The 23,946-nt window shown below is 44.3% G+C and overlaps 3 protein-coding genes across 8 annotated transcripts in view; 1 reads left to right on the forward strand and 2 right to left on the reverse strand.

Moving 5' to 3' along the window:
• The window catches only part of CEP89 (centrosomal protein 89), a 363,467-nt gene that overhangs the window by 159,138 nt on the left and 180,383 nt on the right, over nucleotides 1-23,946 (reverse strand). The window lies entirely within an intron of this gene.
• Nucleotides 1-23,946, forward strand: part of LOC137537683 (E3 ubiquitin-protein ligase RNF182-like) — a 62,105-nt gene that overhangs the window by 22,664 nt on the left and 15,495 nt on the right. The window lies entirely within an intron of this gene.
• LOC137538166 (uncharacterized) lies at nucleotides 19,958-23,323 on the reverse strand. The gene is made up of 3 exons (XM_068260192.1): nucleotides 23,252-23,323; nucleotides 21,435-21,600; nucleotides 19,958-21,198 (listed from the first exon to the last, which is right to left on the reverse strand). Exon 3 carries the CDS (start codon nucleotides 20,958-20,960, stop codon nucleotides 20,148-20,150), a length of 813 nt encoding a protein of 270 aa, XP_068116293.1. The 5' UTR covers nucleotides 20,961-21,198; nucleotides 21,435-21,600; nucleotides 23,252-23,323; the 3' UTR covers nucleotides 19,958-20,147.

Raw genomic sequence — 23,946 nt, forward strand, 5'->3', positions numbered from 1 at the left:
GAACAATTTTAGGAAAAATTTTAATTGAGCGATTTCTGTTCAAAATCACGATTTCAATTCGAATCACGATTTCCTTCAAATCAAGCATTATTCCCCTTCTCTGTGCGCCTCTGTCCCAGTCTCTCTTTGTGCCCCCTTTGTGTCCCATTTGGGTCTCTCCCTTGCCCCCTTTGTGTCTCTCTCTCCCCGCCCTGTGTCTCTCTGTGCCAGCCTTGTGCCCCTTCTGTGTGTCTGTAATGCTTGGGGGTTATACTTTGACCACCCAGAGCAACAAGGCTGGTAGCTGAATAAGGGAAGAGGCTACACAGGCTGCCCAGAGCAACTGCAGCTCTGGGCTTCCGATATTGCTACAAATAAAACACAATGGCAGCGCAGTGCTATGTTGCGCTGCCTTAGCGATAGCAAGCATTCAGACAGGTACAAGACAGGACTATAGATTGGAGCGTAACTAGTAGCAACCGCAGCTCACAGTCACGTCCCCAGAAGCAGAGCAAGCAGGCTAACAACAGTCACCACAGCAAGCATCCACCCAGACAAGACTACAGGATAGAACGTAACTCATAGCATCTGCAGCCTATAGTTACGTTCCCAGACACTAGAGTAGCAGGAATACTACCAGTCACCAACGTGGTGATGGCAGAATCCAAGCTATCAGGATAATGGACTTCACTGACCCACCGCGGATGCAGCGAATGTCCATCAGGCATGGAACTAGGCAATACACAATAATACAGAAAAATAAACAGCTCAACTAATGGATAAATATACATTAGCAAGTCTGCATATATATTTATCAAGAAACTAGCTAAAGCACAAGTAATAAGGTCGCATTGAACTACAATAACAGAAATATACAGAGTAACAAGGTGCCCAGCAGACCAGCGTACTGACCACTATGACGGGCAGGGTCTAAAATGGGATGCAGACTTTTAAACCGGAATCAGCCAATGGATGCAAGTATGCAAATTTCCATACAGCTGAATGGTAATAATTCAATCCTGAGCTGGCTTGATTACCATTTGCTAGCTGGAAGTGAATGCAAAGGACTCCCATAAGAAATACATGCAGTATTATGTAACAACATGCATGCAGGAAATCCAGGGCTATCTGGCTGCAGCTCAGCTGCAACAAGCAAGTGGTGGAAAGATGACAGCATCCTGAGCTGCCCAGAACTGCAGAGCGATTGCAAATGACAATGAGACTTATCGCAAATGCACAACCGAATGCAAGCAGATAAGCCAGAACTGTCCGTTTGCAGCTCCACTGCAACGGACAGAACACGCTACAGGAGGGATCCTTACAGTGTCTCTCTCTGTGCCCCCTATGTGTATCCTCTGTGTCCCCCAAGCTGCCACAGTGCTGGACATAGCTTCCAGAATGAGTCCAGTGATGCATGTCTATCCACTTCGCCTCCTGCAGGCTCTAATGCACGGCATACTTCCTGTATGTTATGTGACATACAGGAACCAGGAAGTATGCCGTGCATAAGAACCGGCAAGAGAGGACAGACATCGTTGGACTTGTGTTGGAAGGTATGTCCAACACTGCCGATGCAGTGGGCTGCATGCCGGGACTTGGGGTAAGTTTGAAGCCACTTCTTCAAACTTCCCCAATGTGGAAATTATGACATCACAGAAATTGTTGCTTTGACGATTCCAAAATTGTGATCTTGGTGATTGGGATTTCGGTTTAAATTAGATTTATCTTTCAGGCCTAATTGGGGGATATGTTTATTTTGAGCAAAAGCATTCCTCTCTGGTTTCCTTTAAACTTTTTTTTTTCTTTTTTTAATACAGTTAAGGTTCACTTTAAGGTGTCTACTAGGAGTGCAATTTTTTTGTTTGGTTTATTTTGATGAGATCATTCAGACTGAAAAAGATGGGTTTTAATTGATCCACAGCATTAAAGGAGCCAAACTATTCCAGACATGGAAACAAGTTGTCATCGCATGCATGAAAAATCTTCCATGCCGATTGTTTCCTTAAAGAACTGGTCAATCAATAATGCAATTAATCAGGATTGATGGTGCCCACCAGTTACCCTAAGTTTTTATACAATACGCTCTGAATGATCCGATGTTAATGGTCACCTTTACTTTCATTATCCCTGGGCTTTGATAACATGATTATGCATACTAGAAGGTGCCAGCTAGAAGCTAGGAGCTGCCTACTAGAAGCTGGGAGAGAAATCTGGTATTAACAGGTGGTAAAGTTCTCTTCTCGCTTTCCAGTAGGAGTGCAGAATGATGTTGGTAAGTGTGCTCACTGCAGTAGCTCTCAGGGAAGAAATGCAGGATCCAACTTTCCACTGCTGTCTGCAACTCTCCCCCTTAGTGCAGATGTGTCCGCCCACCATTGTGGACCTAAGAGGGGGTGAAGAAAGGGGGTGAAGATGATGGAACGGGAAAGAGATAGGAGGGCACATCATATCAGGCCTGCCTCTTCCTGTCTGAAAATATGACTTGCCAAAAGTCCCATTTTACAAGGAGGGACTATGGGGAGTGGGGGAGGGCTGAAAGAAGAGAGGAAGGACAATGCACAGAGGTATATGGATATAGCATGAATATCTGTGCTAACCTAAAGTAGCCTTGCCTCAGATCAGGTGTACTTAAGTAGCAGACAATATTTAAATAAAATCCATCCAAGTTTGCTGGATCACTTGTTTTTCACGGTTTTCTAGCCTTAAGGGGCTGCAGAACATTTCCTGTAATGTATCTATATGACTTTACAAAAATATTAACATTTAGGGGACAAGTTATAAAAAAAACAAACAAACAAAAAAATCCCCCCAGCTAAGTAGAGGAAAACTCTGTAATGTGCTATGTGAAGGGATGGTCAATTAGAGGCTAATATTTCGAAGTTAATGCAAATTTTATGCAAATGTATGCAGCTTGGAAATTAAGACAGTGAAATGCAGCAGCAAGCTGGTCTATTTCCATGCTTCACAAATTTGCATCACTGGCCATCTCTAGCTATGTGTATGATCTCTGTGACCATGAGCTCTTTGGGTTATAAGACTGATTGAATGATCTACCGGAGAACTACTATTTTACTTGATGCATAGGTCAGTGGGTGCAATAATACAGGAGGATTCGTATGGTGTTCTTTTATCCATTTATGTATGTGCCTCACTGTGGATATGCTAGTTGGCTGTGCAGAACATAATAGCTTCCACCATTGCTATAGGTTACCAGCCTGAATGCTAGCTCTCTAGGGCTAACCCCCACATTAATGAATACATAGAACTGTAAAATCTCTGCTCATTTTAGAGGTGTTATGTGTAGCTTCTGTTTATTTTTTGCTGAATTCTGAATATTTTATTTTTGCTAGCTGAAGCACTTGCCTTTGTAGCACATTATTTTTCTCTCCGCTTCTATTTATAAATATATGATGAATAAACAAATTAGAACAGTATTGTTGTTAATGAAAGGCAATATTATGCTGCTATTTATAAAAGTCAAAAACGTTTTTACTCCTCAGCTCTAGTTTGTCATTTTTGTACACTGTAGATGGCGATGCTATATAAGAACCAAATAATATTAATGTTAGCTGGTGAACTTCCTGCAATTTCTACTAAGAATGGATGCAAAAAGAAAGTGTTCTCTAGTGGCCATGAGTAATTATGAAGCTATGTCTTCTCTAAAGAGAAATGGAGTAAAGCCATAGTAGTGGTCACCAGTTTGCATCACTAATACACTGCTCAGCATATCCAGTGCACTAAACTTATATCATAATATAATTTTCATATAGTGAACTGGTTACACCTGCTGGCATATTGTCAAACAAATTAGCACTGGCTCAGAGGTCCAAAGAACCTATAGCCAGGACACATACTAGACAAAGACAAGACAAATAACATTTATATCGCGCTTTTCTCCTGGCGGACTCAAAGCGCCAGAGCAGCAGCCACTAGGGCGCGCTCTATAGGCAGCAGCAGTGTTAGGGAGACTTGCCTAAGGTCCCTTACTGAATAGGTGCTGGCTTACTGAACAGGCAGAGCCGAGATTCGAACCCTGGTCTCCTGTGTCAGAGGCAGAGCCCTTAACCATTACACCATTCAGCCACTCCCACTACTAGATGCTGGGAATGGTAATTATGCTAGTAGCAAGCACAGCAGTGTTTTTCTCCTTAGCCATACATGTCTCAACTGAACTTATTGACTTTGACTCAAATCATTTTAATCACATCTGTCTGATATCTGCTGCTGCGCTAAAGGTTGATCAATCCCTACTGATTGATTTTGACGGTCAACCAAAAATGCAATTAGACAGGTTGGAAAATTTCTATTGATTCTACTCAATTTAGTAGTTTTGTATTGCATTAGCATGCCAATGGATGCAAGGTATCAAAATGGCAGAAGATTTTACGATGAGCAAACACTAACTAAATACTTTATAAAGTAATATTGTAAAAAAAAATAGCAATTTTGTAAATATGTTCAGTACAGTTCCTCTTTAATAAAACCAGCACCATGGTACACTTTGTGAGTCTATGATCATTTTCATTCAGTAAACTCTCCAGACACACCATATTTCTTAATGCACTTATTCACCCAGTTATACTGCTCTTAATGTGGTTACACATGTTGGCATCCATCTTGTCCAGTGAACAACTACTTACTCTAGTTCTAGCATAAAACAATTGGACTGAAAGGAACAGCAGGGTGTGGTATAGGTTTGACCTCAGCCTTCAAATTTACCTTTTCCTCTGGAGCACAGGTGTCAAACATGAGTCCCGTGAGCCGAATGTGGCTCTCCTTGCTTTTTATGTGGCCCTCAAAAGCTTCACATGTGCATTAAGTTAGGTACTACAAGAACAAAAGTACACACTGCCTACCCATCCAGAGGATCACAGCATTTCTGGGTGAAACATTGTCAGTTGGAGCCTGGGTGCATCAACAACCCACAGCAGGACCATCCCCCCTCCTCCCTGTGAAATTAGCACAGGGCCCCCTTTTGGATCCAAATTCTCCAACCCCCCATGTGTGGCTGGTAAAAAAAAAACAACAACACACACACTCACACCTTTCCCCCCCCCCCTTTTTCTCCCCACTAGGGGATGTCCTGCTGGGGGGGTCTGATCGCCGCCGGCTGCCTGTGATTTCCGGGGGGGGGGGGGGAGGTGGGGGGTGTCCTCAATCAAAGCCCCCTCCGCAGTGATTTCCTCCCTCTTTCTATGGGCTGCGCAGGACGGATATCCGTCCTGCGCCGCCTAGGATAGGCTTCAGCCTATCAGATGCCGGCGATCCCCGGCCAATCAGAGCAGCAGTGCCGTATGATGTAAACAGCGGGGATTTCTTCCCCAAGTGTTTACATTTATCCTGCGAGCCGCGATTGGCGGCTCGCAGTCTGTTCACGGAGACACCCTCCGTGAACTGACATGGAGCGGCCGTAGTTCCACTTACGGCCAGCCGCCGCCTATCGGCGTTAGGCGGTCGTTAATTTAATGTTTGAAATCTACACCCTATTTTGATGGCTACCTGGCTGCCAGGGTGTAGATTTCAATCCACTGACGCTGCGTGTTCTCAACACTTTCGTTGCTCCTGATGATCTTGCTGCTGTCTCCCCGCCACAGCTCACTCACTCTGCCGTCTCTATACTGACAGAGCCCTGTGAGCGGGTCAGGAGCTAATTTCATTGGCTCCTGACCCTGCCTATCAATGTAAGCGGCTCCCATTGCCTACATTGATCGGCAGGGTCAGGAGCCAATTAAAGTGGCAGAGTGGGTGGCCCAGGTTCCCGCCGTGCATCGGTAATGGCGATTGCGGCTGGTATGTGCGGCTATTGGTCGGTATTCATCGCGATTCTACCGTTTCTTGTACCAGCGGTCTGTGGTCCTTAAGGGGGCAGAGACCGCTGGTACTTAAGTGGTTAAACTTCTTCACCATGCTACTCTCCAGAATGGGGAGCACCAGAGATCCAGGCCCCCACGGCCGCTATATTTATACTAAATTATTTTAGACTGTTCAATAAATGTTAAAACTTAAAGTGGACCCAAATTAAACATACAAGATTTCAGAAATAAAATCTATTTTCTAAATTATAATAATAAAAAGCAGCCCTTTTTTCAGCTGCATGATGACAAATATAAAATATTTTACATTTAATGGAGAAACCCCTCCCTTCCTTTCATATTGCCGGGACAGAATCCGGCAAAATGGTGGAGTAGGTGGTGTCTGGCACAGGAGGAATTGCTAATGGCTGCCACCTGTATAACCCTAGTTATGCAAAGAAGAGGGTGAAAAGCATGCACTGAAATGCTCATAGGCTTGAAGGAGTGTTTATCTTTGTATGTGTCAAAGTGGTGCAACTAAATATTTTGAATTAAAAAAAATGTTTGGTTTGGGTCCGCTTTAATAAACAATTTGGCCCGTGACTTAGACTGTTTCAGATTTTTGCCTCTTACGTTATTGAGTTTGACACCTCTGGTCTAGAGCTTACTGTCAAGAGATTACAGACTGCAAGAGCTTAAAGCGCTTCATGTCTATAGAGTTCTACATTTAATAGCATGACAATGACCTTCATTTAGAGTAATATAATAATTAGCTGACCACAGTTAACCTCTTTAATAAAAGTAATTTATTATTAGAAGCTTAAAAGCTGATTAGAAGCTAAAAAGCTGTTAGAGGGAAAATGAATATGTATCTCCAACAGCAACCAAGCTTTCAATTTTTGACATAAGAAATCTGCCTGGATGTTATGTACAATAAGGGCTCCTTCTACATCAGGCAGTTCTCAACCTTTTAACCGCTTATACCCCTTTGTGGATCTATGGGTCTTCCCAGAGCCATTGTACTCTCTGTTTTTCGTAAGCTGAAAATGTATTTCTTTTTCAGTAACTTTTTTAAAATTATATATACCGGTGTATATATATATATATATATATATATATATATATATATATATATATATATATATATATATACACATATATATACACATATATATATATATATATATATATATATATACGCCCTTACTTACAGACAGGTTGCGTTTCGGGAGATTGTCTTTACATTTTGGGAAAATGTTTGCTTGTTGATTCCTGGGCTAAACATGGTGAAACATGGATAAATGATTTCAGAACAACTATGGATTTGGACATGTAGTATAGACTGTTTTTTAGTCAATTTCTGTGTGTTTTAAACTACTTATAACAGTTTATATAAAACTAACATACAGTAAATATGTAATAAAAAGAAAATAGTTTTTTTTTTTATCCCATGAAGACAACTTTGCTTGTTTCTCTGAAAATGTGTAACTCAAGTCGTTTGTAAGTATGAAACGGTCTACATACAAATATACCATTGCTTATTGCAGGGCATGGGTGAAAATGTGTTCCCTTTGCAGTAGTCACGCTACAAATGCTGTATTTTTCCTACCTGTCCTCTGTGTACTCCTAAACACTCCCCCCCCCCCCCCCTTTTCTTTTTTGCTAATGGCTTTTATAAAAGCTTTTTCAAATGAAAACTGTGAAATTGTGAAAGCACTAAATGTGAGCGCTCTCTCTCTCACAGGTCCAGCCACATGAAGCAGTAATCTGCAAATGGCACTGGATGGAAATAAAGAGCCACTCCACCTTGCCTTCCCCTCCATTTTTGGTGGCCTGCCCCTTTGTTCCCTGCTGCCCAACGTCTTTATTTATTTTTTATCGGCTAAACCTGGCTGGAAAGTGTAATGGTTAAGGGCTCTACCTCTGACACAGGCGAACCTCGTCTCTTCCTGTTTAGTGCTGATAGAGTGTGTCCTAGTGGCTGCAGCTCTGGTGCTTTGAGCCCGCCAGGAGAACAGCGCAATATAAATGTTCTGTGTCTTATCGATAGGAAATTGGTAGCTGGAGACACAAACAAGACTCTGATGCTGTGCTTAGGTGCTTTTATCTGTTGCCCCTTTGCTGGCCTCTGCAGCCATACCAGACACTGCACCAGCTCTCTTACACACCTTGGGGCTAGTTCTCTATTTTGTCTGTGGCCCCTGGTGAACCCCCCTAACAGGAGCTAATGTACTCTCGAGGGTTAAGAATTTTCTACACACACACACACCACACCACACCACACCACACCACACCACCACACACACACACACACAGATTTATGTAGCATATGCAGATATACAGAGAACAGCTGACATCAAGCTTATGTCCCTACTGCAGTCTGACTCTATACGATAAGCCTTGCTTCCCATTTGAGCTGAGACTTGCTACAACCTATTTATTATATCAGTGCTGCTCAGCCTCTGCCCACAGATTCACTCTGCCCTCAGCCAGGAAATAGCAGCACAGCGGTGGGGGAAGAAGGTGCTAATTGTTGGCTGGCTGGGTTTGTGTCATGATTTGCTGGTGCTTATTTGCAGGACGTATGTTCTCACACTCTGCACCAAGCTGATAGCAAGTTTAATTATCTGACACCGATACTATTCAGTGATACCCGTCGCAGCTAATGGCAGTCTGTCATCGGGGCCCAGTTGCGGGAGTACAAATTATGCCGTTAATTTAGTCTCTCTTGCAGAACATTTGTCAGTCTGCTAATGCGTTCTCTTCAGTCTTTCCATGCATTAATAATGGATGAAGCACAGTCAAATATTATATTAGGAGAAATTGATATTAATGAACGTTTTAGAAAGCAATGCCCTTGACTGCTTGTTGAAAGATGGTTCTCTTGGGCATCATAGAAAGAGATCTGTCAGCTTTACGGTGGTGGACACGCTTTTTAGTAAGTAAAGTGAACCTGTCACACATGTACAATTGAGGAAAATGATTTATGAACTCGATAATATCAATACAGTAGAATCCCTTGATACTAAACTATAACGAGTTTCTACTGTAAAAAAAATGAGTACTGTATGTGATACACTATTTATAAATTTGCACAAGCAAAAATAACTGCGGCTTTGGGGTTTAGAAATCACTCTCTTTATCTGAGTGAGAGAATTGGTACTGGATTGCAACACACAAACATCTGCATATAGGATGGCAGTTCTACTCGCTAAGTTACCTACACATGCACAATAATTGTTTCCTGTTGGGACTGGGACTAGAACCCTAGAGCAACAGTTCTGGCCATGAGCGGATACGGATACGTCCCTCAGCTATAGCCAAGCAACGTGTACAGTTGCTATAGGGTCGGGAAGGGGGTTGGCACACAATAGAGCGGCTTCTGACAGGTGGGCTAAGGAAGGGAACAATTCAGCTGTTCTTATGAATTTGGCTTGCCACCTCGGGGGACACCGACACAAAGCTAATTTCAATCTAACCTGTGCACAAGGCTTGAGTTTTGGTTTATACAGACTGTTGTGAAGCACTGCTGTTAACATCCAACCAACTTCCTCCCATCGCCTAGGCATTTGCCAGAGGTTGTTAAATGCATACCAAAGCAGTTTTTTGGAAAGGCAAAGAGTTTTGTTGAGGTTTTAATGACTGCAACATTTCCCAGAAGCTTCTGTATAAGCCATATCTTCGACACAGTGTTACAAGCCTGAACGGAGAAACTGGGATTGATCACAGTTTGCAGCAACAGACACCCCGAGACAGGGAAATACTGTTCAAAAATGTTTATTTACAATCGTGCATACAATATTATGAAAATTCAATGCAACTGCATGCATAACAAACTATGTACAACAGTCAGGAAATGCGGTGGAAACTATATACAATGAGGCAACCACCACATGCATACACACCATACAAACAACGCAAGGTGCAAACCTCCAAAACCCTATCTATCTATCTATCTATCTATCTATCTATCTATCTATCTATATACAAGATATATACACAGGATAAATATATACACAATTGCAGTACAAGGAGGCAGGCAGGAAATCACGGGCAGGACAAAGCATAAAGTCGGCAACAATCAAGCAATCACGGTACAAAAGGAGCAGGCAGGAAACGAGGTCAGACAGAAAGCAGGTTCAATGACAAGGTATCAGACACAGGAGTACATGATACCAGGAAACCAGGGTTGTCCAGATACTGAAACCTGTAAGGACAAAGTTCTGGCACAGGTTGCTCCTTGCAAGGCTCTTATATAAGGACGACACACCTGCTGCATGATTAAAAAGCCAAGTCCATACAGAGCAACTCTCCAGACAGCATAGAGCTACCTAGTGGTGGAACAATGAAAGTTCAGGTCATGCAAAGTCCCCAGAGCCACCTGCTAGTGGAATGAAGGAAGTTCATCAAAGTTCAACACAATGCTGCCACCAGCAGGCAGGAAGTGGCATAACCAGATTCCTAACGCACAGTAATTCAGTGCATACGATCTACCTTCTACCTAAGCATCCTGGTCTCTGTGTCTGAAGTGGCATCTGTTATCACATAACCCGTCAGTGCCAATATGCTTAGGCAGAAGGTGGATCACACACGTCCAGCACAGTCATTTCCCCATTCTACTGCCGCCTAGATTTTTTCCTGTTTAATCATATGATTTATGTGGCATAATGGAAAGGTTAGCCATGCACCCAATTGCTTCTGCAATCTTTTTAGCATGTTGTGCTACGAGACACTGAAGCGAAAAAAAAATAGGATATAATGAATTGGTTGTGTAGTACGGATAATTACTAGAACATTAGTAGCAAAGAAAATATTCTCATATTTTTATTTTCAGTTATAGAGTGTTTTTTTTAATAACATTGCATCATTCTCTAATATTCGCAGTTTACACACTACTCAGCATTCTAAATGATTTTACAGAGTAGGCTAGTGAACTTTTGAACTGTTCTCTGCTATAAAAAGAAAATATGACTGACAGTTGAGATAACAAGCTTCAGAAGACAGCTCTCTGCGACTTTGAAAGCTGTAGAGATCAGTGGCTCTTTTGCAAAGGTAACAACTGGAGTTTCTTAACTCTTCCTGTCAGTGGCGTAGCTAAGGAGCTGTGGGCCCCGATGCAAGTCTTACAATGGGGCCCCTCAAGCACTCTATACATAACAATTGATACGGCGCACCAAAACCTGCCAATGGTAACTACAATGTCAGAGGAGCAAGAAGGGGATGGGGAACAGCTTGTTAATGATTACCACTATTCAAAGCTATCTATAGAAGTGATTATTATGAGCACAGGACCAATAGAGAGCTAATACTGTAGTTGAGGGAGGGCCCTTCGGGGCCCCTCTGGCCCCAGGGCCCCGATGCGGTTGCTACCGCTGCACCCCCTATTGCTACGCCCCTGCTTCCTGTACTGGGAACAATATTAGACTCAGGTCTCTGCTCCTAATGTTTTATTTCTTAGCTGTACTACACATACAAATCATTATATCATAAGTTAATTTTCACTTCAGATTCCCTTTAAAAGGAAGGCAAGGACAAAAAACATTCCAATCCCCCAAACTCAGGTTCTAGCTATGGCTAAGGCCTATACTGTCAGTGCTTTATAACTTTTTCCTGTTTGCCAGCATAATGCACATCTGATCATCTGGGTCAACAGTCTACTGCACAAAAGAGAATTTTCTGCTGAAAATAAGATTAATCACCTAAGCACTGAAGGCAGCATTACCTCAACATGGTGCTGACCAAAGTTTGTTGCCGGAAATAAATAAATGCGTTATGATTTCCGTGATCATTAGAGGGCAAGTTAGGATTTATTTAGCATTCTATACAAGAGCATTTACAGTATCTGTTAATGGCCCACTATCACAAAAATCTAAAAATTTCATATACAGTACAGGTAAACACATACAAATAAGAAGTACTTTTCTTCCAGAGTAAAATGAGCCACAAATTACTTTTGTCATATGTTGCGGTCACTTACAGTAGGTAGTAACAATCTGTCAGAACCAGCAGGTTTTGGACTGGCCCATTTTCTCATGGGGATTCTCAGGGTTTTTTTTTGTTTTTTTTTTAATTTTCAAAAGCACTTAGTGAATGGCAGTTGTTCCGTCTAACTGCCGAAAGAGTGGGAAGCAAGCAGGGAGGCTGTCAAAAATCTTTGTAGAGGTCATTTTCGGGGAGTGTCTTGTAAAGAATAAAGGTCATGCTGAGAATCCCCCATGAAGAGATCGGCTAGTCCAAATCCTGTTGGTTCTGTCAGATTTCTACTACTTACTGTAAATGACAGCAACATAGGAAAAAGATAATTTGTGGCTGATTTAATTCTGGAATGAACGTACTTATTTGTATGTGTTTACATGTATTTTAAATTTAGCAATTTTTCAAGATAGTGGTCATTTAACAAAATCTACCAAAGCTTTCTGTAAAGGACATGCTGGAAAACTTATTCAATAAACCTGTTCTAAATGGATTTACACTGCTGAGCCTTACATGAAGAGCAAGTCTACCTCCCAGAAGGGGGTCTACCTAAATTAATTGATTTCCCATATGATGTGTCGACAGAAAGCACACAGGCCTCATCAATAGCGGAATATTAAGTCAGCCTCCTGCTGCTGCGGGCACTCTGATGACATTGGAGAGATGCTGTGCTGTCTGTTTTCATTATTGAACGACAAGAAAGACTGTGGAACACTGAAGTGCGTCTTATTCCTAAGCGAAGAAATCACCATTACCCTTTGAGGCTGAAACGTGCTGCTTTGTGCACAAAGAAAGCTTCCTAATTAAAGGATCCCAGTCCAACAAAAAAAGCAGGAAATTGTTTTACGATAGGGAGCTACTGTAATGACTGAATATAACCAGTAACCCATTGTTATCTATTTTCTTTGCAACAACAGAGCAGCTAATATGCAGTGTGGAGCTGTACACTCGCAGGTTCTCACCACCCATCAATCACCACATCAGGCTGACATATCACTCATAAGTGCTGGACAGGGCTGGCGGACCTGGGACCAAGCAATAGTGACCGTACCCTTCCCAGTACAATTCTGCTGCAGGTTTTCATTGTGAATGATAAGATGTTGGTAATGCTGTTTGATTTTAAGTGGAGTTTTTGACCTCTGCATTAACCTCCTTGGCGGTTCAATTTTTTCGCCAAGGAGGCTGCATTACACATTTTTTGTATTTTTTTTACCGGTTTCATGTAGCTACCCAAGTGGTAGCTACATGAAACACCACTAGAGGGCGCATGTGTCCCTCTAGTCCGATCACCGCCGGCAACAGCAGCAAACAGGAGATCGCGTATAGAACGCGATCTCCTGTTTGGCTTCTCGTGTTGCCATGGTGATGATCGGAATTACGTCATGGATGTCAGCCGACGTCCTGACGTCAGACGCACTGGATCCAGCCCTTTGCGCTGCCCGGGAGTGATTGGTCCGGGCAGCGCAGGGCTCTGGCGGGGGGGCCCTCTTCCGCCGATGCGTGCGGCCGATCGCCGCGCAGCGGCGCCGATCAAGCTGTACAGGTGGCTAGCAAACTGCTAGCTGCGCGTGCAGCACTTTACCGAATTTAAATCGCCCCACCAGGGGCTGAGATATCCTCTGAGGCGGCTTACCCCGAGCTCAGCTCATGGCCCTTATTTGCTTAGAATATGCTCAAACTCTGGTGAAGATTCACTTTTTACATCTGTATTTGTTAGAAATGCAAATATAAAAAAAAACATCATTTAAAGTGACAGTGAAGCAAAAAAAAAAGATATAATGAATTGCATGTGTAGTACGGATAAGGAATAGAACATTGTTCAATATAAGCATTGAATGAACTTAAAAGAGAACAAATGACCTCAAAAGAGACCAACAGACTGCAATTCTCCTCCAATGTAGATTGAATAAACCTGGCACATCCGTTCTCACAAAAATCACCAATGGTCGGTAGAAAACTCCAGTATATACTGTATGATAAATGATAGTTCCACTGAAAACCTTCATGCATGGCTAGAAGCCTTCTTGTGGGTCCTCACCTTTGAGCTTATGGAAACAACCCCATCAGTCATTAAATTCAAATATACCATGATGTCATCAGACTTCATTCATTCGTTGTATTGTCATCGGCGATCATTCATTTGCTAAAAATTGCGGTCTAGCGTGCGTACAAAAACTTCACACTACATCCTCTGCCAACCTTTTCTGGATCAGATCGCAGTGGATCAATGGACATGCAGAAAGGACCCACACCATATGGGCTTGGTCACAAACTGCGTTTTAACCGGATCATGGATTTTGCCTGCTGCAATATTGCAATGGACACTATGGATCTGCAAATCTTTTTACAAACAAATGGATGTGTTGCCATATATCCGAATTGTTGTACTGTCCACTTTGCAGAAGGTGTGAATACCTCAAGTGACCACCAGAGCAGGCACAGCATGCACTGGGTAACAATGTGTAACAATGAACCGTCCGTGAGAAGCCTTAACATCACTGCAGCTAATATCTCAAAACTGATAAACTAAGCATAAAACTACCCAGTGATTGCCCTAAAATACCTGCCTGAGATGCTGCTACAGATTCCGCTTTCACTAGTAAGAATTGTAACCAGATATTAATAAACTCCACAGCAACTGTTTTATGACCTTCATCTTTCCCTGCAGTCTACTAAAGCAGTGGCTGCCAGAACTCCCAGCCTCTTCTGTTTTACAAACACTGACTGACCACAGGGTCATGTTATACAGGGCCATAAAGCTATATACAGACTGAGGCCCATATGCAATTAACTTTCTCCTAGGAGATAATTTTCATCTTCTCTTAAAACTAACTTTTCAGCATTTTACAACTGAAAATGTATGCAAAAATGGGTGAAAAAGTACTATCAAATTTAGTTTCAGTATTTTCTTGCTTGATGGTGGCTGAAAAGGCCTTTTATGACAAGGTGTGAAAATATTACCTAGGAGAAAATTCGGAGAAAATGTGACTTGCATATTGCTGCGCCACCCAGCCTCCCCCTCCGGGGTGCTGCTGTGGTTCCCAGGCAGTGAGAGCGCCTGGGACCCCGCGGTCCCCCCGGTTGTATGGGGGCTTCGGGAAGCCTCCACGTGGCGCTCCTGGATAGTGCTATTGCAGCATGAACAAATTCCCGCAGGGCGACCGCTTTGCGGCATTGGTTTTTGACCCTGCATAAGTTGGCATGCGAAAGCAAATGCATATTTGCATGAGCATTGCCTCATGAATAGCCAATTAGGCCAAATTTGCTTAGCCAGATATGTCAGGTGTTCACTTGATGTTTAATGCACACATTCAATTCTTTGTGTAGTGACTTGCATATGGGCCTGAGTGCCCACCAAACAATTTCATACAGACTGGCTGATCACAAAATCCTGTGGTCACTCAGTCTAATAGACTAAAAGTTGGATACTTTATCCAAACCCATAGCTTCTCAGATTTCTACCCATCCTGACACTGTGCTTTCAGTTCCCTATGGTTATCGTAAGATCTCCAATGGCACTTTTGCAGGATTTTGCAATTGCAATGGCAGAAGAACAGGAGGTAACACAAAGAAGGAAGGTCTAACTGTGCCTTGCTGTGGCTTTGGCTCATACCATTTAATATGGCTGCTATGGTTATTGAGATGCTCATGTACACAACACCGTAGTGCAATTGCTGTAGACAAGATCGAGAATCAATCCTCTTGCAACAGTTCGGTGGTCAAATGCTTTACTCATGGATGGTGGAGTAGCTTCGAGCAAGAGGGGTAAGGAGGGGAACAATGCACTTGGCCAGATCCGGGTATGCCACTTCAGCACTCTGGATCTCTTGGCCATGCATTGGGGCAGCTCTAAATCCACTAGATTGATTGTAGACACCCAAATGGCTGCCTTGGCTGACAACTGTCTACCGCAAGTATGGGGCTTTAAGCTATGTACACATGCCTGACCGCCATCAGCTGAAACCAACAATAAATATGTCAAGAATTGTTTTTAAAAAAAGTCCCAACAATGGTAAAAAAAAACCCAGCAATTGACATCCATGTAGTCCGATCCATCCTGGCAGATCAGTTCGGATAATAATCTGTGTTAGTTATTCGTATCGAAAGATAATAAACGATCGCTCCATATAAATTACTTCCGTGTGGCGAATTTCACACTTCCGGGATCTCATTTTCGCGCTTCTTCTAACAATTTGTTCGGCAGACAGTTAAAAAATTCAGCCATGCTCCGACGTCATCTTTTTATTGAAAACCACCGGGATCGCTCATTTTTCATATACAGTGATCAAGCACGTGTACGAAACTTTAGGCTAGGAAAATGGCCTAACAGAGAAGCTTATATAGGCCCCATGGCTTCACATACACATATGTGAGCTTATGTCCCCATGTTTTGTCTGGAAACCAGGCCCCTTATTCAAATCCCTTTTTCTCCAAAGTTTTCTCATTGTAATATTTTTAGATATTCTCTATAAAAATGCCTTTTAAGCCACCAGCAAGCAAGTAAATACTCAAAATAATTTTACAGTTCTTTTTTCACCTACTTTTTGGTACTCTATCAATTGCAGAGTGCTAAAAACGTATTTTAAACCAGAGATAAAAACGTACTTTGTAGGAGAGAACTTAGAAGAAAAAAGGGAATTTATTAAGAGCTTAGAATTCTCACTGGCTTGTAATAAGCTAAGAAGGGGAATCTGTTTATAATGTCCAAGCGTTGTGTGTCTCTTTGCTTAGAAACAGAGGTTGTAGGGGCGTGCTTACAAACAGAAGGGTAATAGAAAAGAGTTTAGTGTATCTGAATTACTAAGGATGAGAAATTAAAGCAGTTACCTTTATTGTATGGGACTGTAGGCTGAACCATGGCACTGTAACTGCTGTTATTGTGTTAGCGACTGGCTCTACCTGTATTGCAGTTGCACAACACCAACCTCTTATTTAATGTAAAGCAAAGCTACAAGGTAAGTGAAATGTTTAATAATCAGTGTTAAAATCAAAAGGAACACTGACAATATTCATCACCCTTGCTTTCTGTATTGTACTCATATTTTATGCTGATCCTACAATTGCACTGACGTTCAGATTGATCATTGATTATTGATCATCACTAACGACTGATTGATATGTGTGTAAACAACTACTATTGAAATTGCAAGAATAGAGGATGTGTGTATTTACCTTTTAAAACTCTTATACATTCAGAATATTGTGCAAGTTGGGAAGGTAAGGGGGCTGTGTCGTGCTCCCTTTTTTAACCCCAAAAGTTTTTGTTTATTACTGTAGTTTGCAATTTCAAAACATAAACTTGTATATTAGAGGCGATTCTGGACACTGGAATTCTTCACCTAAATCTGTCCATAATTCAAAACACTGTGCCATCTATGTACCAAGTACAGCTTTTATGCCCTCCCGTCAAAACATTTTTTTTTTATTTTTAAAATCGATCTTCTCAAAAACGACATGGTCTTTGTGAATTTTTTTTTTGTTTTTTTAACTAGTTTCTACACATTAAAAATTAGCATTTTCAGGCTGTATATATCGGCGAGTCGTTCATAAGTCTGCTTCATTCAATATTTCCAAGGAAACAGAAAAATAGTTTAGAAATGGTAGATAAAGAAGGTGGATTAGAGAAAAAAAAGGGAGGAGGGAGTGCCTTCCAGTCCATACCACCGCTTACTGTAATAACCAATTCATGTGGTTTAGAATAGTTTATTCCATAATTGTTAATATACCATCCCCTGTGTTGAAATGAATTTCTCCCAGATTTTCCCAAACTTCTAAGGCAATTTTTGGTTATGAATGTCATTGTACACAACTGTAGCATTCCATTAACAATTGTAATCAAGGAAGCCATTGTGGGAACATCTTTTCGATTAGGCAGCAAAAGTTTTTGCTTGCCCCAATGGAACTAAGTGTGCACGAGTATCTTATGTTGTCTAGGGATGTGGTCCAATTCTAAAAACCTCAGGAACACAGTATGGGGGTCAGGATTCCTGAAAGGTTTAATTTGGAGACTCCCAGACCGGAAGACACACAGCTTTTCACAGTTCTATAACATATGTCATAAGTTCCAGGTGCATTCTCACACCTGGGACATTCTCACACTTGGTAAAGCATTTAAGATTTTCTGGATGTATCATATATGAGGTGAACAAGACTGATAGGCCCCGTTCACACTTGCGGTTTTGTAAAAACCGCACCGGATGTCCGGACCGCACCGGAGCCGGATCGGACCTGATCCGCACGGTTCCGGATCCGGTCCGTTTGCATCCGTTTTCCGTGCGGTATGAACACGGTTGCGGTCCGGATCCGGAATCTTAAAGAGATAACAACCTGTATAAATACCTGGGGTTCTGGGAGGTCAGCAGAAGCTCTGGGGTCATTGTTGGAGACAGCTGGACGTGTGGAGACCATCCTTGGATACAGAGACAGCAGTTGGGACCATGGATCCAGTCATTTTTTACTGTTATTACCTGGAAATTCTCTCCTTCCAGTTGTTTACCTACTACTATGTGGGGAGTAGGCGTGCTCCTCGCAGGAGATGGTGGGTGCACCCTCTACTAGCCAGGAGGCAGAGGAAGGGAGAGTTCCAGGCCCTCTACCGGGACCTCAGACGACACCCACAGAAGTTCTACAGCTACACTCGGATGTCTATTCCCCTGTAAGTATAGGCCTAAATACACCAACCCCCACCATCCCTAAACACCCCACCCTCACCCCCACAACACCTCATCCCTGTATACCTAGCTAAACACACCACCCTGACCCCCACACACCTGTATACCTAGATATACACTACACCCCCACCCTCCACAACACTCCCAAACCTCTGTAAACACACCTCCCCCATCCTCCACCCAACACCTTGTCCCACAACATACTTTACAGCTTCTTCCTTTCCATCTCCTGACAGGTTTGATACCCTTTTGGAGATGGTGAAGGATGACCTTAGGAAGAAGGATACCACGTTCAGGAGAGCAGTCACACCACAAGAACAACTACTCATCACACTGAGGTATGTAAAAACAAATTTCTTTATTGCAAAAACAACCACTTTCCAACATGAAAACATTCTTCCAACATGGAAGACAAAAAATAACATATCTATGGTATAGCCCGGTCAGTGTTATTAAGGAACACCAACCAACAACTTTGTGCTGGAAGAGTTGCAGGGCATAGCTGCCCAAGTGTCTTTCGGGGACACCAGTCCCTAATATTAAAGTGCTTTCAAAAACCTAACCACTGGCACAGGACCCTCTGAGCCATGGATGAAGGACACAGGTCAGTGAAAAGGCTAGGCCTCTCACCGACCAGTCAAGGTGTCCTTCATCCATGGTTCAAAGGGTCTTGCGCAAGTGGTTAGGAACAAGAACAAAGTGAGGAGCAAGAGGAACCGATGGCAGAGGTGCAGGACTACAGGTGCAGTGCAACAGGCACAAGGTTGTGACCCAGGTAGTGTCTTTCGGGGACACCAGGACCTAAAATTGAAGTGCTTTCAAAAACCTAACCACTGGCACAGGACCCTCTGAGCCATGGATGAAGGACACAGGTCAGTGAAAAGGACACAGGTCAGTGAAAAGGCTAGGCCTCTCACCGACCAGTCAAGGTGTCCTTCATCCATGGTTCAAAGGGTCTTGTGCAAGTGGTTAGGAACAAGAACAAAGTGAGGAGCAAGAGGAACCGATGGCAGAGGTGCAGGACTACAGGTAGTGTCTTTAGGGGACACCAGGCCCTAAATTAGTGCTTCTAAAACCTAACCACTGGCACAGGACCCTCTGAGCCATGGATGAAGGACACAGGTCAGTGAAAAGGCTAGGCCTCTCACCGACCAGTCAAGGTGTCCTTCATCCATGGTTCAAAGGGTCTTGTGCAAGTGGTTAGGAACAAGAACAAAGTGAGGAGCAAGAGGAACCGATGGCAGAGGTGCAGGACTACAGGTAGTGTCTTTAGGGGACACCAGGCCCTAAATTAGTGCTTCTAAAACCTAACCACTGGCACAGGACCCTCTGAGCCATGGATGAAGGACACAGGTCAGTGAAAAGGCTAGGCCTCTCACCGACCAGTCAAGGTGTCCTTCATCCATGGTTCAAAGGGTCTTGTGCAAGTGGTTAGGAACAAGAACAAAGTAAGGAACAAGAGGAATCAAAGGCACAGGTGCAGGACTACAGGTGCAGTGCAACAGGCACAAGGTTGTGACCCAGGTAGTGTCTTTCGGGGACACCAGGCCCTAAAGTTCAAGTCCAGCAAAAACAAAAGTTCCCTGACATGGTCATCTGAACACCTCTGAACCTTGGTTGAAGGAGATGGGGCAGGGAAAAGGTTGGGCTAAAAAGCCCTGGGATGGTATCCTTCCTCCGAGGATCGGAGGTATTCAGAGGAGCATGTCCAGGAACAATATGACTGTTTTTTTCAAATTTGATCGGCACCACTACTAGAAAAGGTGGGAGTTGCTGCCTGGAAATCTGGACTCTCTTGGGTGCTGGTCGTGGATGAGCTGGACCCTGACAGCGGTGGCCCATATTGACTGCCTCTGTAGCCGGTGTACATCTGTGATGATTGCCAGGGGGGCACCGCTGTAGGTTGTGGGGGTCTAAAAATTGGTGGTTGCAACAATGGCGTGTCCATGTGTCGTTTGATCGTGTCCAGCAAAGTGGAATGGCACGCCATCATGTTTTGGGAAGGCACCTTTTCCAAATATGGTAGTAGAGACATCACAGTGTGAAAACACGGGTGTGCCTGCAATTTCAGCAGTTCCTTGCTTTGTTGATGCATTTGCTGCATCATGTTCTGCAGCTGGCCCACCGACTGATGATGCTGCGCACGCAGTTGGTCGATTTCTCCTCTGTGCATCTCATGCATCATTTTCAGCTTGTCCCTGTAGTGCCCATGTACAGCTTCGAGCTCACATTGCAGTGAAGTGATGTGGGACTTGTACTGCTCCATGATATGGCCCCTGTCCTCATCTTGCAACTGCCGGGTTATGAGTGTTTGGTGGCTCTGCAGAATCCCGAGAAGTCCGGAGACAGCCCCGGACATCTCGGACTCTGTCTCTCTCCTTGTTGGGGGGAGGGTACCTCGACGCCTCACTGGTGGGGTGTTCCTCACTGGTGGTGTGGCAGCATCTTCCCGTCCTCTGGCCTGCGTCGGGGTTGCCCTGCGCGCTGGTTGTGCTGCAGTCTCTCTGTGCTCCTCTCTTTGTTCTTGGTCCCCTGGATCTTCCATACCGGTCGATTGTGGAGGTGCAGCTTCTGCCACACTCGGTCCTGCAACCTCAACATCCAAGCTCTCTTCTCCCAAGTCATCATCAAAGCCGAGAGCTTGGATAGCGAAGGACTCCCTCCTCCTACTCCTCTCCTCGGGGCAATAGGTGACATCGGCGACCTCATCATCCAACACGCTCTCCTCACTGCTGAAGCGTGCCTCCTGGGTCGGTTCCTCTTGCTCCAAATTGTCTTCAGTCCTGTAGATAAAAAAAAATATTTATTGGTGTGCCAAACAGCATGTGGCGTCAATTCACAGAGCTAGCAAACACTAATCAAACACTTTATCAACCGTTTCTACCAAACGTTTGATAAAGCTTTTGAGAAAAGTTTGCTAAAGCCATGGGAATTGAGGCCAGTTCAATACATGGCCGAAGTCATGGTAGTTGTCTGCTAAAATGAGTTCTCAGTTCCTGCCCACAGTAGTGGTACTTACAGTCTAGGTTCCAAGCTTTCATTGATGAAAGATAATTGCTTGGCAAATTGGTAGTCTTTTGGTCGCTTTCCCCCGCCACTGCCACTTCGTTCGGCAACTTTTTTCTTCCGTAGCCATTTTACGTATGCATCACGTATATTGCGCCACCTTGTCTTGAACCTTTCTCCTGTAACGACATGAAAAATTGATTTCGATTATTTCTCTTGTAGGTACATCGCAACTGGACAAACATATACATCGCTACATGTGACATTTCGTATTGGGAAGAGCACGGTGGCAGGCATCGTCGTGAGGACTTCGAGGATCATTTGGACGCGACTGAGGGCCAGATACATGCCTGTGCCAGACACCAAGAAATGGGAGGAGATCGCCCAGGGCTTCTGGACCGAGTGCAAGTTTCCTAATTGTGTTGGCGCACTGGATGGGAAACACATCAGGATTCAGAAACCCGTGGGGAGTGGCAGCCATTATTTCAACTATAAAAAGTACTTTAGCATTGTTCTAATGGCAGTGGCAGATGCGGACTACAAGTTTGTGTACGTGGATGTGGGGTCGTACGGTAGTTCCAATGACTCTGGAATTTTCCAGCGTACGACCCTTTGCCGGCTGCTGGAGGAAGGCAGACTGCGTCTCCCCCGTGACAGACCCTGGCCTGGGACAAGGGCACCGGCCTACCCCTATGTGTTTGTGGGGGACGAGGCCTTCGCCCTGTCCGACCATGTAATGCGTCCGTACCCAGACAGGGGACTTGATGCCAGCCAGCTACACTTCAATGCTCGGTTGAGCCGTGCAAGGAGAATGGTGGAGTGCACATTTGGGATCCTGGTGTCAAAGTGGAGGGTGTTCCACACGCCCATGCTGCTGAAACCGGCCAACGCAGTTGTCGTGGTGAAGGCAGCATGCATCCTCCACAACTTTGTGCAGCAGGAGGAAAGAGACACTCCGGAACCCCCGAATGTGCTTCCACTTATGCCCCTGCGGAGGTATGCAAGCAGGCCAAGGGTAGTGTCACTGCGGAACAGGGACCAACTGAGACTTTATTTTAATACACCACCAGGACGAGGGTGAATGTTTGGTTTTTAATATGTTTTGTTGAAATGTGTTTATTTTGTAGTTTCAAGTTTTTCAGTGATTTTAAATGTGTTAATTTTTTACAAGAAATAGATGTTTAATAATTGGTCATTGTGTATGTTTTATGTGCACAGGTGGGGTACATCGCAGGTGGGTGGGATACATCACAGGTGGGGTACATCACAGGTGGGTGGGATACATCACAGGTGGGGTACATCACAGGTGGGTGGGATACATCACAGGTGGGGTACAGGTTGGTGGGATACATCACAGGTGGGTGGGATACATCACAGGTGGGTGGGATACATCACAGGTGGGTGGGATACATCACAGGTGGGTGGGATACATCACAGGTGGGGTACAGGTGTGTGGGATACATCACAGGTGGGTGGGATACATCACAGGTGGGTGGGATACATCACAGGTGGGGTACAGGTGGGTGGGATTCATCACAGGTGGGTGGGATACATCACAGGTGGGGTACAGGTGGGTGGGATACATCACAGGTGGGGTACAGGTGGGTGGGATACATCACAGGTGGGTGGGATACATCACAGGTGGGTGGGATACATCACAGGTGGGGTACAGGTTGGTTGGATACATCACAGGTGGGGTACAGGTGGGTGGGGAACAGGTGGGTGGGCCACGGGTGGATGGGCAACACGTGGGTGACACAAATCCATAGCAAAAGTGGAATACATCACAAGCTAACCACAAGCCCCCCCAAAAACTTCTAGTCAACATACCCTCTGTGCCTTGCTGTTTCTTGCTCAAGTGCTCAAAGTCCTCCACATACAGCTTGGCAATTTTTTTCCACAGGCCTCTGCATTTTTTGATGTTGCTGTGGTCCGCATCCCCCTTGTCCCACAGGGCTGGTACCTGCTGCACCTGTAGGATGAGGTCTTCTGCTGTGTAGGGCCTCACCCCCTCGTTATCAGACATATTGTCAGACATGTTGCTGCCAAAGAGCTCCAGGTTGAAGTCACTGCTGCTCCACTCTGAACGCTGGGCCCATGTGGTCCCCATCCAAAATGGCCACCATACCATAGAGAAAGCATAGGAAGTGGGGTAGAACGTCCGGTTTTTATAGCCAGTGTGTTGTGCGCTCTCCGGTCCTCATTGGTTTCCATTGGCCGGATGCAACAGTCCGGCTCCGGTCCGGATACGTCAGCCCGAGGAGCCGGACCAAAAAATAGCGCATGTTGGAACGGACGCCGGAGTCCGGATCCGGTCCGGCTCCGGTCCGGACGAAACGGACGCATGTGAATGGTCGCATAGACTTTCATTGCTATGCCGTGCTTCCGTTTCGTCCGGTCCGCATGCGGTCCGGCTCCGGCACGGCGATTCCGGACGGCGCCCGCTAATGTGAACCGGGCCATACACTGCCTGTCCAAAAAGAAGGTCACATGCTTTAATATTTCACTGCATCCCTTTACATTTG

The sequence above is a fragment of the Hyperolius riggenbachi genome, chromosome 11, assembly GCF_040937935.1.
Source record: "Hyperolius riggenbachi isolate aHypRig1 chromosome 11, aHypRig1.pri, whole genome shotgun sequence".
Lineage (NCBI taxonomy): Eukaryota > Metazoa > Chordata > Amphibia > Anura > Hyperoliidae > Hyperolius > Hyperolius riggenbachi.